The 14,891-nt window shown below is 44.4% G+C and overlaps 1 protein-coding gene across 1 annotated transcript in view; it reads left to right on the forward strand.

Moving 5' to 3' along the window:
* The first annotated feature begins 12 nt into the window (after nt 1-12).
* Nucleotides 13-14,891, forward strand: part of RMND5A (required for meiotic nuclear division 5 homolog A) — a 61,044-nt gene continuing 46,165 nt past the window's right edge. Inside the window, exon 1 of the mRNA XM_051974397.1 lies at nt 13-248. Within this exon, the coding sequence (XP_051830357.1) occupies nt 107-248 (142 nt within the window). The 5' untranslated portion in view covers nt 13-106. The remainder of the gene's footprint in view (nt 249-14,891) is intronic.

Here is a 14,891-nt window from a genome sequence, read left to right on the forward strand (position 1 = left end):
CCCCCGCCGCCACAGCAGTCGCCGCCGCCGCCGCCGCCGCCGCTGCCTCCGCGCGGGAGACGCTGAGGAGCCGGAGCGGGGCCCCGAGCCGTGGGGACTACCCGGCATGGATCAGTGCGTGACGGTGGAGCGGGAGCTGGAGAAGGTGCTGCACAAGTTCTCGGGCTACGGGCAGCTGTGCGAGCGCGGCCTGGAGGAGCTAATCGACTACACGGGCGGCCTCAAGCACGAGATCCTGCAGAGCCAGGGTACGAGCGCCGCGGGCCGCTCGGGCCAGGGCCCAGGGGGCTGAGGGGGAGAGCGAGGGGTGTGGCGAGATGTGTGTTTGTGAGTCTGTGTGTGGCGGGGGCTCCCTGCGGGGGGCGGGGAGGGGGGAAGAGTGCCTGGCCCAGACCCAGGGGGGAGGGGAGAAGCGCCCAGCTCGGAATCTGGGAGTGGGAAGGAAGGGGGGCGCCCGCCCGCGACCCTGGGAATGGGGAAAGGAGGAGGGGGCGGCCGAGCCGGAGCCTGGGTGGGAGAGGATGGGGAGCTCCCGGCTCGGACTTGGCGGTAGGGCTAGGGGAGGCTGGAGGAAGGGCTCCCTTCTCGGGACGCGTCCCTTGTTAATGTCTGGGCTCCGGCCGTCCTTCTCAGGAGTCCGGCCTCTCTCAGCCCGGGTCTGCTGACAGTTCCGCCCCTTCCCCTTGTCCCGGGGCGCGTCCGCGATGGGCCCCGGACTCTGACTGGCGTTGGAGCACCGTCCCCACTTCTCCCATCTCTACAGAAGCGCCCCTCAGTCTCTTCGGGTTGATCCCCCCAATTTTTTTCTGGAAGTGCTTGGCTTGGGGGCTTGTGAGTTCCTTCTCTCTAGGGACCGGCCAAGCCCTCCGGCTCCGGACCCTCCCCGGCAGCCCCCTCATCCCTTTCTTTTTGCCTCGGGCCCGCCACCGGGAGACCCCTTGTCTTGCTGCCCGACTTTTGGGCTGCTTCCTTCCCTCCCCCCTTTTCCGAGCTCGCCCAGGCCCATTCTGGGGACTTCTCCCGCCTCTCGCGGGCCTCCGCTGTCCAGGGCTGGCTGTGGGGGGTTGGGGACCTTTTTTGCCTCTGGTTACTGGGAGGCCCGGGATACCTCGTAGGTGTACCCCCCTTTTCTAGATTGGCCTCAGGTATTCCCCCTGGCTGGGCTGCGCCTCCCTTCCTTTCCCTCTTTGAGGACTCTGGAGTCCTCTCCCTGAGCGCAGTGGGGCTGTGCAGCTCCGAGACCGGAAGGTCCCCCCAACTCCCCTGCCTTTGCCTCCTTCTGTAAGGCCTTGGTGTCCCTGCTCGTAACCCCGGGAGTCCTCCCGGTCCCTGGGAGCCTCTCCTCCTCTTGGGGGCATGCACAGCCCCTTGCCCTTTTCCTTTCCCGTGAAATGCTCGCGGTGGAGCCTCGGAGACCCGGTCGGCTCCGGTGCCAGCAGCGCCTCATCCATTTTTGCCCTTGCTTTGATTCCCCCAAACCCACTGGAAACTCCAAGGAAAGGGCTCCCCCTTTGCCTCCTGCCTCTTCTTCAGCAGGGACATCTCCAGAGCTCATCTAAGTCTCCTCCCTGAGGACGGACCTCTGTGGGCTCCTGAGTCCCTTTCCTCCACCTTCCCCTGACTTTCCCCTTCTCCATATAATTGTTATTAACTTCTTGTAATAGGAGTTGAGAGGGCGGGTGATGGAGGTTTTTAGTCTATTTAAAACTTCAGAAACTGGAAATTGGTTGGAAGAGGCTGACTTTTTGGAACCTCTTGAATAATTACATGTATTTTTAAAAGTCATTGAGCTCTGAAGTCATTAGTAAAGAGAGTAAACAGGAGGGATGGTTTGTGTGGAAAGATGCCCTGGAAATTAATTGGATGAATAATCAGGGCCCATCCCATCCTGTTTTAAGGAAAACACAGGATTTAGTGAATGGGAGATGTGGGCAAATTGTGTTTGGAGGAGAGGTCTTAGAAATGAGTCAGTGCAGAGCCTCTTAAATAAAGGACAGTGTTTACAGTTGGTTTTCCTTTAGAAAAAGCAAAACCTTGGGGGTTTTATTCTTAACTTGTTTGCTAGTAATAGTGACCTTAACCAGAGCTTTTTGGTTGTGGAAGCTACTCCTTGTAAATTACAAAGCCAGCTTTCTTAGGAACAGGCTGATTTAACATGGACTCTGCACCTGTCAGCATGGGCACCTGAGGAAATGTGCACTTGGTCTGTGTAGCTCAAGGTGTTAGGAGATCTAGTGGGGTGACTTATACCATTTAGGGTATTTTCTGCCTGATCATGCTGTTTCCCAGAAAGCAGAGTTTTTCCTACTTGAGTATTCTTTCCCAAGAATATATTACCTTTCAATTTTCTTGATAGAGATGCTGAAAATAAGCCCAGATGGTACCTGCTTTGTGACTGTTATAACTCCTTGGAAAATGGGGCTTGATCAAGAGAATTTGTTCCATGAGGATCCTGGTGATGGGGCCGTATGTCAACAAACTCCAATTTAGTGATAGCTTTTTAAAAATTCAGTCAACTAAAACTTGTTTAGGCCAAGGGATAAACTCTCCTGGTCTTATTCTCTAGTTTTTCTTAATAGGGCTTGGTTAGTTTTCTAAACTCTGCACTTTGCAAGACTTATTCTAGTCTAGTTCAGAACTGGTAGCAGACCTGGAGGACTCCAGAGGAGTTTAGATTTCCTCTCTTAATTAGTAGCACCTTATGTCACCTTGCCTCACCAGCACTCATGGTCTCATTTCCTCATTTCCCTCATTCCCCATTACTGTTTTCCAGCATTGTTAAACATGTTCTAACTTGTATTGTTGTTATTTATGTTTTTAATGATTTCAGATGTCTTTGTGACCCCATTTGGGATTTTCTTGGCAAAAATACTGGTGTGGTTTGCCATTTCACTAGCTCTTCACAGATGAGAAAACTAAGGCAAAAGGATAAAGTGACTTGTCCAGGGTCACACAGCTAGGAAGTGTCTGAGACCAGATTTGACCTCAGGAAGATGAGTCTTCTTGACTCCAGGCCCAGTGCTTTATTCACACTGCCACTTAGCTGCCCTAGTTATTTATATACTTGCCTCGCTTCCTTGCTAAAGCATATGCATGGTTTTATAATGGTTGCTGTTGTTGGATATTCCTTCTAGGGCAAGGATCTTTCTTGTGGAAAACTTGGGTATGTGAGACAATAAGTATTTGTGTAGAGCTGTGTGGTGGCAAGTGGACACCAGGACTGGTGATCAGAGTTAACTGCCCCCTCTGTATTGTTGTAAGGCCACTTGCTTTTGACCTTTGGAAAAGAAGCTGCAATGTTCCCTGTCTTCCCCCGCACCTTAGCCTTATTGTTGCAGCTGTCAGGCGACTTGGACTAGCTGGGTGATTGTGAAGTATTTTGAAATTCCTTTTGTGACTCCATCATAGAGTTATTCCAAAATTGCAGCGTCACCCTGCTTGCTTGTAAGGAGAGTCAGGTAGGGTGTGAAAAGTTTGGGCTGTGTTTTGTGAGCCCAGAGCCCCTTCAGCTTAAGTGGATGTGCTGGACTCAAATAAAATGTCCTGAGGTGGAAACCAATTGTGCAGCTAAATACTATGAGTAGTATGGTATTCACCTGGTCACTTGCAGGAAAGTTTCTATAGGTATCTTGCTCTGACTCATCAGATTACTTGCTTTCAGACAATACTTGATGTTTATACCATTCTCTAAGGGTCAAAAAGTACTTTATGTATAAGATCATCCTAGTTTATCCTTATAAGAATGCTGTGGGGTGGATCCAAAGGAGGAATCCCAGACTCAGATGGATTGGCCTGCCCTTGGTCATACACTAGGTCCATTTCAATCCCGGTCTCTTTGCTCTAGGAATGCTTTTTTCCCCTTGCCTTAACCAGAAATGTTCCTAGTACTGGCTGGCTAAAGTTACTGTGATGCTTCCTGACATTGGAGTAGAGGCTTATTTACAAAGTATAAAGCTCCTGGGTGCACTGTCATTGGGACCATCCTGGGAGCTGTTAGCCTGCTTTCAGGCACACCAGTGCCTACATTAATATGGTGGAAGGAGCACAGGATCTAAGGTTAGATGACCTCAGTTCAGATTCATATTCTGCTGATTTTATTAGTCCCCTGCTCTGGGTTAGCTGGGTCAGCTCAGCTCTGGGAGCCTTGGACTCTGGAAAGATCTTTCTCTCTTACGTCAGTAATGTTCTGTGAGAAGGAGATTCACACTCAGGTTTTTTCCCTCCGTGGTCTTTCTCATGGAGAACATCCAGATGAGCAAGTATATTCTTTAACATTAAACATATGAATGACTTTTATGCTGGTTTAAATTGAGAGTTCTCTGTGTGTCAGTTTCATTTGTAACTCTGGGTTTAAATTGATTTAACTTAATCATTGATCTGTCATTTCCCCAACCATATAATCATTTCTCCCTTAGGTTTTTTGTAGTACTACAGGTTATTTCCCTAATTAGCACAGCCAGGTCCCAATTAGTGTGACTAATGAATCCCCCCGTGGTTGTATTATTCAAATTGATAGAATATTTTCCCATTGGGTTGGAACTATTTACTATATTTTATGTAATTAGGACTTCGATTAGTGCAAGATTGAATATATTTGATAACTTCATTCTTTGCACCGATTGGGACCTAGCAGAATCTTAAGTTACAGCATGACCATTGGCCATCTTTGCTATGGATATTGCTCAGATGTGGAGAGCGGGATCTTTGGTCCATAACCCACCATGAGTTTGCCCCAGAGGGTTGGGCTATCCCATGGGTTGAGGGCCTTCTTTGAGCTTTCTTGCTATCTTAAGGATACCAGGAGCAGCCCAGAGGCCTTATCTGAAGCTCTAACTCATTTCCTTGATCCCATCAGCACTTTTTGGTCTCATTTATATTGAGAATGCCTAGTGACAGTCTTCACTGCCTCAGGTGGTAGTGGTATTGAGAGCTACAGGAACTAAATTCATGGTCCACAAAAAAATTCAAATGCATTTTGTTTTCAGCTCTAACTTTTCACCCTCCCCCAATCTTGAGAAAGCAAAAAAAAAAAAGAGCCCCCATTATAAACGTGTAGTCAAGCAAAGCAGATGCCCCCCAGTCGCCCTGTCTCTTCTGTATCTTCTCTGTGCCTGACTCTGCCGTCTGAGACCATTTCCCTCTCTCCGCAGGGGTTTAGCTAAGCTTCTGTTTTGAGCTGGTCCCCAGACTGGGCTGCCCAGTGCTCTCTGCTTGCCTCCCACTGCGAAGCAGGACAGGGCACCATAGTTGTATTGTTGTTTCATGTGTTGCCACGGCCAAAGAGCTCGTCCCAGCGGCTGGCCCGTTGGTGATGAGCTTCTCTATATTTAGATAGACTAGCCTTAGCTGATGGTTGGGATTGTACTGAAAACCCCAGTTTGTGGTCAGTAACCTGGAGGCCGTAATGAGATCTTTATAAAGGACTTTAGGAAAAGGCAGCTAAGTGGTGCCATGGATAGTACTGAGCTTGGAGTGGATAAGAGCCACCACTTACTAAATGTGTGACCCTGGACAGACACTGAAACCCTGCCTTGGTTTCCTTATTTGTAAAGTGAGAATCCTATCAATACCTCTCAGGGTTGTTGTGAGTATCAAATGAGATATTTCTAAAGTGTTCTGCAAACCTAAAACATGATGTAAATGCTAGTTATGATTAAGTGGGGAGAAAACCTCAATGGCTTTTTCTTTGAGAGGACCAAAGTACTGCTATTAAAGTACTTACACTATCTTGGTCATTTTCCATAATGTATATTTTTTCTGCTATTTCTACAACTAAAAACCCTTTGCTTTTTTCCCTTTCCTAAACACCTTGTCAGATACCAAGATGAATACAGAGAAATCTGAGTGGTAGTACCTGTCCTGGAGGAGTTTGCTGTGAATCTGGGGAGATGGAGGTAGAGTCACCTATAAAGGGTGAAGTAATTACAGGACAGCAGAACAAGATGCGTCACAAGGAATATATGGTATAATTAGGAGCACAATTATTAGCGTAAACAAGCCCCAGGAATTCAGGGAGGATGAGGGTCATTGGCCAGAATGATCCATTGAGTCAGTCAGTCAGTCATGGAAGATGGTTGGATGGGATTTTGGCCCGAGGTTGAGATGAGGGCTAAGAAATGCAGGCAGAAGGGGTCAGGGCCTGTCAAGGAAGGTTCTGTGGGTGAGTGGAAGGAGAAGTGGTAAGAGAGAGGTCATCAGATCGAATGCCAGGTTGGAGGAGTTTGTGCTTTCTCTCCATGCACTGGGGACTTTGGGGCATGACTGCAGTACAGTCACCGAAGTGACCGGGACAAAGGACTAGTGGAAGAGGGCGTGGGAAGCAGGTGTGAGAGAGAAAGCAAATGCTTTTCCATTATACCTTTGACAAAAGAGAGAGAGAGAAGTCAGGAAGGAGGAAAAACATAATTAGAGTTGGAGGTAACTGCAAGTGTTATGTCCAGGAGGCTCAGAGGTTGTCCAAGCCCTTCCTTTTATAGATGAAGGGGAATTGGCTTGACTGGGTTGGACATTGGCCTTCTAGGTGCCTTATTCCATTTGGAGTTGGTCTGGAGATACAAATTTGGGAGGCGAGAATGAACATAACAAGGGGAGTAGAACCTGTGCCAGAGGAGGTTCATGGAGCCCCAGGGATTCCTAGGAACTGGGTTCAAAATTTTGTTGTTCTTGTTGCTTTCCATAATTGGTTTCCTTTGCAATCCGATGCAGTTTATGTTCTTAGAAAAATTCTGAGAAAAGGGGATCCATGCTCAAGAGGGCCAAGACCCACGTGCTTGGGTGCGTGCGCGTGCACACGTTGGGAGAGACTAGTTGAGGGGCTGAGGACACATGCAATGCCCTCAGTCAAGAGAAGGCAAAAGAATGCCGTTGAGGAGGAAGTAGACGTTAATTCAGAAATAAAAAAGGGAATCCAGAAGAGTATGTCATGGGAAAGGAGACTGGTCAGTAGGATCCAAAAGTATTTGGAACAGTGGTGTGAGACAGTGTCTGCAGTGCAAGGACTGAAGGCCGTTGGAGGGAATGGTCAGGAAGGGCCAGGTGGAGAGAATTATGGCTTGGTTAGAAGGGGAATATTGGAATATTCTCAGGTTTGGGCTAAGGATGGGAAAGGATTTGAACTGATTTGCAAAGAGGTTCTCTTTGGAGAAGAGAAGATATAGGTTGGATACCCAAATATATATTGGAGAATATACAGGAGAAGGTAAAATTGAGTTGGAGAAGGAGTTTGAGACAATACCCTTATTTTCCCTTCCTTTCTCTCCAGCACACACACACTTTCTGGGGAAAGACAGGAGGAGAATATAATGGGAAAATCAAGTTGTATTTTGTTGCTAGTGAGGTAGCAAAAGGAAGTGACAGACTGCCAAGGATTTCTTTTGAAGTGAGTATGGACCTGGACTGGTGGCCCTGGGTTTGTGTGGAGCTTCTGAGTCCTAGAGCTAAGGTGGCTTAAGATGCTTGGTACCGAGGCAGTGCTGAAGCCAGCTTGCACTGGGAGTCACAAATCAGAGCTAGATTTAGAAAATGCTAATAAATACAAATTGAATTTAAAAGTAATTTGTACAAATTTTTTTTGGAGAGTTAGTTTTAAATGTTTACCAGCACATCCTTGATCCAAATTGTGGTATTGATAGGTACCAACAGCAACTTAAAACTTTTATTTTAAAAATTTGTTTGCTATTTTTCCTTATTATTAAAGGTTTTATTGATGCCTTTTGTTTTCCCATGTCATTTTGCTGCTTCCCCCTCCCCCAGTCCATATTGAACTCTCCCTTGTGACCAAAAAGAACAATTAAACAAAACTATCTCATGCATTCTCCATCATCCCTCTGCCCCATAGTAAGTATTGATGCCTTGCCTTATTACTTGAGAGTGAAATCTTCTTGTTTGCTCTTCCTTCTCAAAGAGGACCATGAAGAAGACTGTGATATCTGGGAGGTGATGCTGTGACGAGCAAGAGGGAGGGCTGGGCAAAGTCACCCACCTCGCTTTCTCTTCCAGAGCTATCAGGGTCCAGTAGCCAGATAGAGATCAGGATGTCTGGACATGGCCCTGGATGCAGTGAGAGAAGTGTACAGGCCTTTCTTTCTACTGATATTTTCATTTACCTTACTGGCTTTGTGCATATTGTGATCTTGGCTCTGCTGATTTTGTTCAGCTTGAGTATGTACAGTTTTTTTCTGAACTCCTTGTTAGTCCTCTCTTACCATATTATTATAATGTTTCATATTAGTGTCACAGATTTGTTTTTAGCCATTTCCCCAGGGAAGGAGAGTTTACTCTATTTTAGGTTCATTGCCACTGCAGTGTTTCACCACTGGCAAGTGTTGGAGCTTCTGCCTTTGCCTTCTTTGGGATGAGTAAGCCCATAATGTGATTTTTGAGTTGAGATACTGATAGTTCAGTCCCTTTACCCTGCAGAGCTCTTATTGCTATCCAAAGTGGTTGGGCCATTTTACAACTTTACCATTGGTTCCTCCAATATTGACTAGTTTTGTCTTTTGACATCTTTGTCGCTTTGCATAGTTTGAGGCAAAACATTAAAGTTACTTTAATTTTATTTTTTTTCTTAGTATCTGTGATTTGTGGCATGTTTTCACATAGTTGTTTATCATTTGCATTTCTCTTGAAAACTTAAAACTTTTGATCTCTTAATATGAAGAATTCTGCTGTTTATTGTATATAATCTCTATTCCCAATGTTTTGAATATGTGGCTTTGGTGATGATATTTGATGCAAATATGTTCCCTTCTATAATTTCTGCAATTTTACCTTAATTGATTTTATTCTTAAGAGGTTTTTTCCTTAATTTAGTTAAAATTGACTATCTTCCAATGTTTTCTCTATCATTATCTATCTATATCTCACTAGGTATAATTGTAAAAGAGGCCTGATTTATCCTTTTCTCTTGGTGCTATGACATTTTTATGTGGAGATAACATCCATTTTGAATGTATTATATGCCATGTAAGATGAGGGCCTAAATATAGTTTTTTTTCCCTAAGTATAGTTTTATCAAAAACTTTGTCAAAAACAAAGTTTTTCCCAAGGTGAGTCATTGCCTAAGAAATACATGTTCTTGGGTTCATCTAATATTATTCATCTAATATTGTTTTGGTGTGCATCTGTTTTTCCCATATCTAGTTCATTTTATTTTTCTGTTCTTTATCCATTCATCCCTCTGTCCATCCTCTCTCTCTTAGTCATTGTTGGCAAGATTCTGGCTAGAGTCCTGCTTACTAGGCCAGTCTTTCACCTCATTTACCTGAGAGCCAGGGTGGCTTCAGAAAGAGTGGAGGAATGGTTGACACAATATTGCTGCCCGCCAGCTCCAGGAGAAATGCCGGGAGCAGAGCGGGAGATCCTACACAATGCCGGTCAGTCCCGAGGGCTCATCAGAATTGAATTTCTTGGAGCTCATCAGGATCGCCCATCACTTCTCTGACGGGCCTGCTTGGCTAGTCCTGGACCTGGGGCAGCGCTTGAGTGCCCGAGCACCAGGGCAGCGAATGGGACTCCGAGCGTGCTCCCATGCCTTTCAGCTTGATGGCTTCAGTCGTGTGGTCCAGTGCCTTCACCAAGGACTGCTGCCTCCCTGATGTCAAGTTCTTCCACTTGAAAAGGCTCCAAGCCCAGCCCACAGTGGCGGGTGTATTGGTGAATGATGGTGCCCTTGGTACAGCAGAGCCTGGACTGACTCTGCCATTGGGCTCATTTGGCCTGACGGTTAGCCCACAGACTGGGTGCTCCCCCAGCCAGCACCATACCATCCCTTAGGCTCCGTTGGAGCTGCTGGTTGCAGCAGGTGAAGTTGGGAATGCCGTGGATAAGCTCCCTGGCCTTGGCAGTGCGCTCTCCAGGGACGTGCATCTTCTCCGGGAGTTTGATGTGCTCGTTGCCAGAGCTAGCTGAGTTTCTGAAGGAGCATGATGGGGAAAAGGATGATTGCCTCCTGAACCGAAGGTCTGCAGAGCCTTTGGCTGACCTTGTATGCCTTTGAAACCTGGGCCACGTACAAGTGCCATGCTGGAAATCTTGTTTTAGGAAGGTTCTGGCAAGATGAGGTTCTGGACACCGAGGTCCTTGAGCTGAATTGTCCAGCATGGCCATGTGGTTTGATTGCCAAATGCATGTTTGCCTAAAAGATTACTTTCTGGAGAACTCACAAGCCAGGAGGAGCAATTCAAGGACACTGTCCAGGTCTTGCTGAAGATTGGAATCAGTTGTGAGATGTGGAAGATGCTGGCCCAGGACCACCCAGCGTGGTGTGCCTATGTTGTGCTGGCACTGTGCCCTGTGAGCAGAAATGAATGACCAGAGCTTCAAATGAATTTGTGAGCTGTGCAGATTAGAGAGGTCTCTGTTCTCCTTGTGGGAGATCCTGAGCTCGTTATCCGCCTGCTTAACCAGTAAGGGATGTCATTTTGGTCTTCTTTGAGAACAAAGGACAATAGCCAACTGTCTGTCTGTTTCCCTGAACCCAAAAAATTTTATGTTGTAGTTTGAGGCCTGATAATGCTACATTCCCTTTACTCATATTTTTTTTTCTCATTAAAAAAAAAAAATTTAGACCTTTTCTTCAAATGAATTTCCTTTTGTTTAGTTATAGAAAGCATTCCTTTGATTATGTTATAGTACTAAATCTGTGAATTATTTTTGATATCGTTGTTTTTATTATATTGATAAGTCCCAATCATGAACAGTGAATAACTTTTTAGTTTTTGAAGTCCTCGTTTGTTTCTATATAAATAAATAGTGTTTTGTAGGTTTATTTACAGAAGCAGATCACTTGATTTGGTTACAATTTTAATGCATTTTGTAATTATTTTGCTTGCAATTTCTCTTTTTGTTTGTGTTTACAGAAATGTTGATGAATTGTACTGATTTATGTATCTTGCCACCTTCCTCAAGGTATTAATAGTCTTTAATAGGCTTCTTAACTGATTCTCTAGGTTTTTTCCCTAAGCATTTTCTCTCCTCTGGAAATGTCTTTTCTCTTTGATGTTCAGACCTTTAATTTTGTTCTCTTGTCTTATAATTTAGCTAGCATTTCTGTACCAGTCAGACAGTAGTAAGGGGGAGGGTCATTCTAGTTTGACCCCATTTTTACCGGGAAAGCTTTTAATGATTCTCCATGACAAACAAGGCTGGTGCTTGGTTTTAGATGTGTACTCTTGGTCATATTCGATACCTGTTACATACACATAGGCTTTTTAGGGTTTTTTAGAGATTGCATTTTGTCAGAATCATATTTTTTTCTGTTAACTATTCATTGAAGAAACCTTTTGTCTTCTGAGTTGTACTTTTTTCCTTCTCTTTGTTTCTTTAATTCTTAGAAAAGAGAGAATGGGATTCACAAAGTTGTAAAACAGGGCAAAACCCAACAAATTATTGGAATTTGGATGGTATACCCGGCTTCTGCAGGAGGAGCCCAGCTTTCAGCTTTTTGATGTGGTTAAGTAGGAAGATTGTAATCCTTATTAGTTGAGTGATGATGGCATTTTTAGAAGCATAAATCAGCCTTTTTAAAAACTGAAAGATGCCATTGGGTGACCTGAAGAGTTGGAGTATGTTTTTGAGACACCCCACAGTGAGCTGGAACCAGATGCTCTTGAGATGTGGACCTGTTAAAATTCTCACATGAAAATTTAAAGTGTCTTTTGAAAGGTTTCTGTGCTTTTGCCAAGGACATCCAGAACAGGGACCTGAGGATTTGGAGGCCTGAGAAAAGCAGCTCTGCTGGGGCCTCATGTGGATGGCTTTGAACCATTTCCTTCAGGTCCCAGGATCAGTAGCAGAGGGATCTTGATGCAGGTGCTTGTTATCTCCCTTCCAATTTAGTGCCATTGGTACCACTTGTGTGGTCCTATGCAGCTAACTAGTCTTCTGCTTACCTCAGTTTGTTCAGCTGTAAAATGGGTATAATATAACAGCACCCCTTTCCTCCCACCTCCTGCAAAGATTAAATGAGATAATGTTTGTAAAGCTCTTGGCCATGTGGTAGGTGCTGTACAAATAAATGCTTATTCCCTTTGCTCTTCTTCAGCTCCACCGTAGAAGTGTGGTAACTATCTTTTAACCTGGGATCCAGCAGTGTGGGAGGTGCTGTACAACTTAGTCCCATGATCTTGCTTAAAAATACAGGAACAGCTTGCTGTGGAGTTGGGAGGCAGCTGGAACTTGCTGTCTCCTTTTGTGCTGAGAAGTAGTGGGGCGCTCCTTCGCTCCCTTCATCAGAAAAGGAGGCAGATGACTTGTTTATGGGTTTATAATTAAAGTTTTCAGGCTGATCAGGGGCATTTTCTTTGGAGCCCTTTGAAGGCAAGAAATGGAAATCCAGATGATTTTTATTTTTTATTTTTTGCTGCATTAGGTTGGTTCAGATTTTGGTAGAAGAGGAAGTTGGGTTCAAATTCCGTGGCCTGTGGATTTTGTTGATCTGTCTGTTGTTCCTGTTTTCCATTTGTATAAGTAATGGAGACAAAGTCCAAATGTGTTCTTGTGGAAGGGGAAGGATTTTGTAGGATTACTGACTTGGTTCTTGGTTATCTTTGGAGGACCTCGAAATAGGGCCCAGATTTTCTTGAAAAAGTGACTCCAGTCAATTTTAAGGATATTATCCTTGTTAATATTGCAGCATATCCTGCGTAGGCTCACTTAGTATGACTGACTTGGGCAGAGCCTTACCCTGGTTTGAGCTGGCAAGCGTTGCTGGCCCCCAACGCATTCCTCCAACCTCTTGGGGCAGGGTTCTCAGCTGCCTGCCTTCTGGGAAGGCCCTTAGGGAAGTGAGAGGCTGTTGCCTTCTCACCTGGGCAATCTCTCTTTGGCAGGTGTGTGGCAGGCACCAAAGGCGTGGTGAGTGGTCCTAGTACAGATCCAGTGCAAATAGACAATATTTTGCATGTAGACATTTTATTCTTCTGCTTGGATGTCACGTTCTTCCCTTCTAGTAGGAGTTGGCCTGCCAGTTAACGTAATGACTAGGGTCTGTAGGCTCTTTGGTGTGACTGTGTTTTATGAGGGCATCTTGTAGCACTCATTGTCTCCCAATTAATTCTCTTTTTGTTGAAGGGGAGTAAGAGTGTAGACCCCAAAACTGTATATTTTTGATGAATGCTTGTCTGTCCAGACAGAATGGCAGTGCCCGAAGACAGAGCCCATGCCTAGCTTAGTGCCTTGCACACTGTTGTCACTGTTTATTTGTTTTTGTCCTGTCTGACTCCTTATGACTCCTGTTGAAATTTTTCTGGTAGAGACTGGCGTGATTTGCTTTTTCCTTCTCCAGCTCATTTTACAGGTAAGGAACTGAGGCAGATGTGGTTAAGTGACTTAGCCAAGGTCTCACAAGGAGCCTGAGTATCCGAGGTCAGATTGGAACGTGGATGTGAAGACCATGGTAGCACCTTGGATATTTTAGAATCGGCCAGAGTCAGGATAAGCAAAAGTCCTTGATCTTTATTCTTTGTTGAAGGGACAGGAGATAGAGTGGACACAGGAATCTTCTCTTTCTTCTACCATCTGAAGTCATACTCGCTTGTCCTACTTCATTCTCTAATCCTTCTTCCAAAATCTTCCTGTACACCAACAGAATGGTGGGGTGGCTGTTTTCCAAGCATATGCTAATAGAGTATTGTCCATTTGGTAATTAGCCTTAAGTGCTCGGACCTCAGTGCATCAACTCAATTTCAGCCCATTACACGTGGGGAGAGCAGTTTTTCTGACTTCAGACTGGATGCTCTATGTACTGAGTCACCTACATACCCTCCAGTTACATAGTAGGTGCTTAATAAATACTTGTTGACTTATTTGAGTTTATTATTGAGTTGGTCAAATCAAATCTTCAAGCAATATTCAAGTGGCAGCGGCTTTCTGAAATAATATAATTTTGCTTGGGTTGGGCATGGCATTACAGAATACTGAGACCAGATATAAGTTGGTTGCAAATAATGTGTTATTCCTTTCTATCTCCCCTTCATTACATCCAGTCAGTTGGGAAGACCTATAAATTCAGAGATCCATTTCTTACAACAAAGAAGGAACAAATGGGAAGGAGAGATGGGAGAAAGTTGTTCAGTAAAACTAATCAACACGTTGACAAAGTCTAGTATTGTACAAAGAGCTTTGTACCACTTAGTACTGCACATCTGCCCCCAAAGTGTTGGAGTTGGTTTCTCATATCTCTTCTTTAGGGCTTATGGGTCATCACAGTTTCATAGCATTCAATTCTGATGGTTGGCCATGGTGGTGAGTTTTTTGTGATTGTTTATGTTGATGGTTTTTTGTTTTTTATTTGAAATCTTTGTTTACTTCACTTTGCATCATTTCAGTGAAGTCTTTCTGTGCCTCTGGAGTCATCATTTTTCTCACACTTCTGTGATTTTATTTGTGAAGTGTTACTCATTTTTGCACCCTTCCCAGAATTTAGAATTATGTCCTAAATATAGTAAATTGTCACTTGGTCACTAAATGGTATTAGAGTGCTTATTGTTAAAAGAATTCAAAGGCTTTGGGCAAGGGCCAAGATCACCCACCGAGCTGCTTGGTTTTTTATAACTTCTTTTACTTAGTCTTCCTTCCCTCCCCTCTCCTCCCTGCCTCCTTCCTATTCTAGACTGATTTTTTTTTTCCTGAAGGCATTTAACCTCAATTCTTTTTTTTTTTAATTTTTTAAAGCTTTTTTTTTTATTTTTAAAACATATGCATGCATAATTTGTCAACATTAGCCCTTTCATAACCTTGTGTTTCAGATTTTCTCCTTCTATCCCCTCCCCTAGATGGTAAGTAATCCAATATATATTAAACATATTAAAATATATGTGAAATTCAATATGCATAAACATATTTATACAATTCTCTTGCTGCACAAGAGAAATCAGATCAAAAAAGGTAAG

Source organism: Antechinus flavipes, chromosome 2 (assembly GCF_016432865.1).
Source record: "Antechinus flavipes isolate AdamAnt ecotype Samford, QLD, Australia chromosome 2, AdamAnt_v2, whole genome shotgun sequence".
In the NCBI taxonomy this organism is placed as follows: domain Eukaryota; kingdom Metazoa; phylum Chordata; class Mammalia; order Dasyuromorphia; family Dasyuridae; genus Antechinus; species Antechinus flavipes.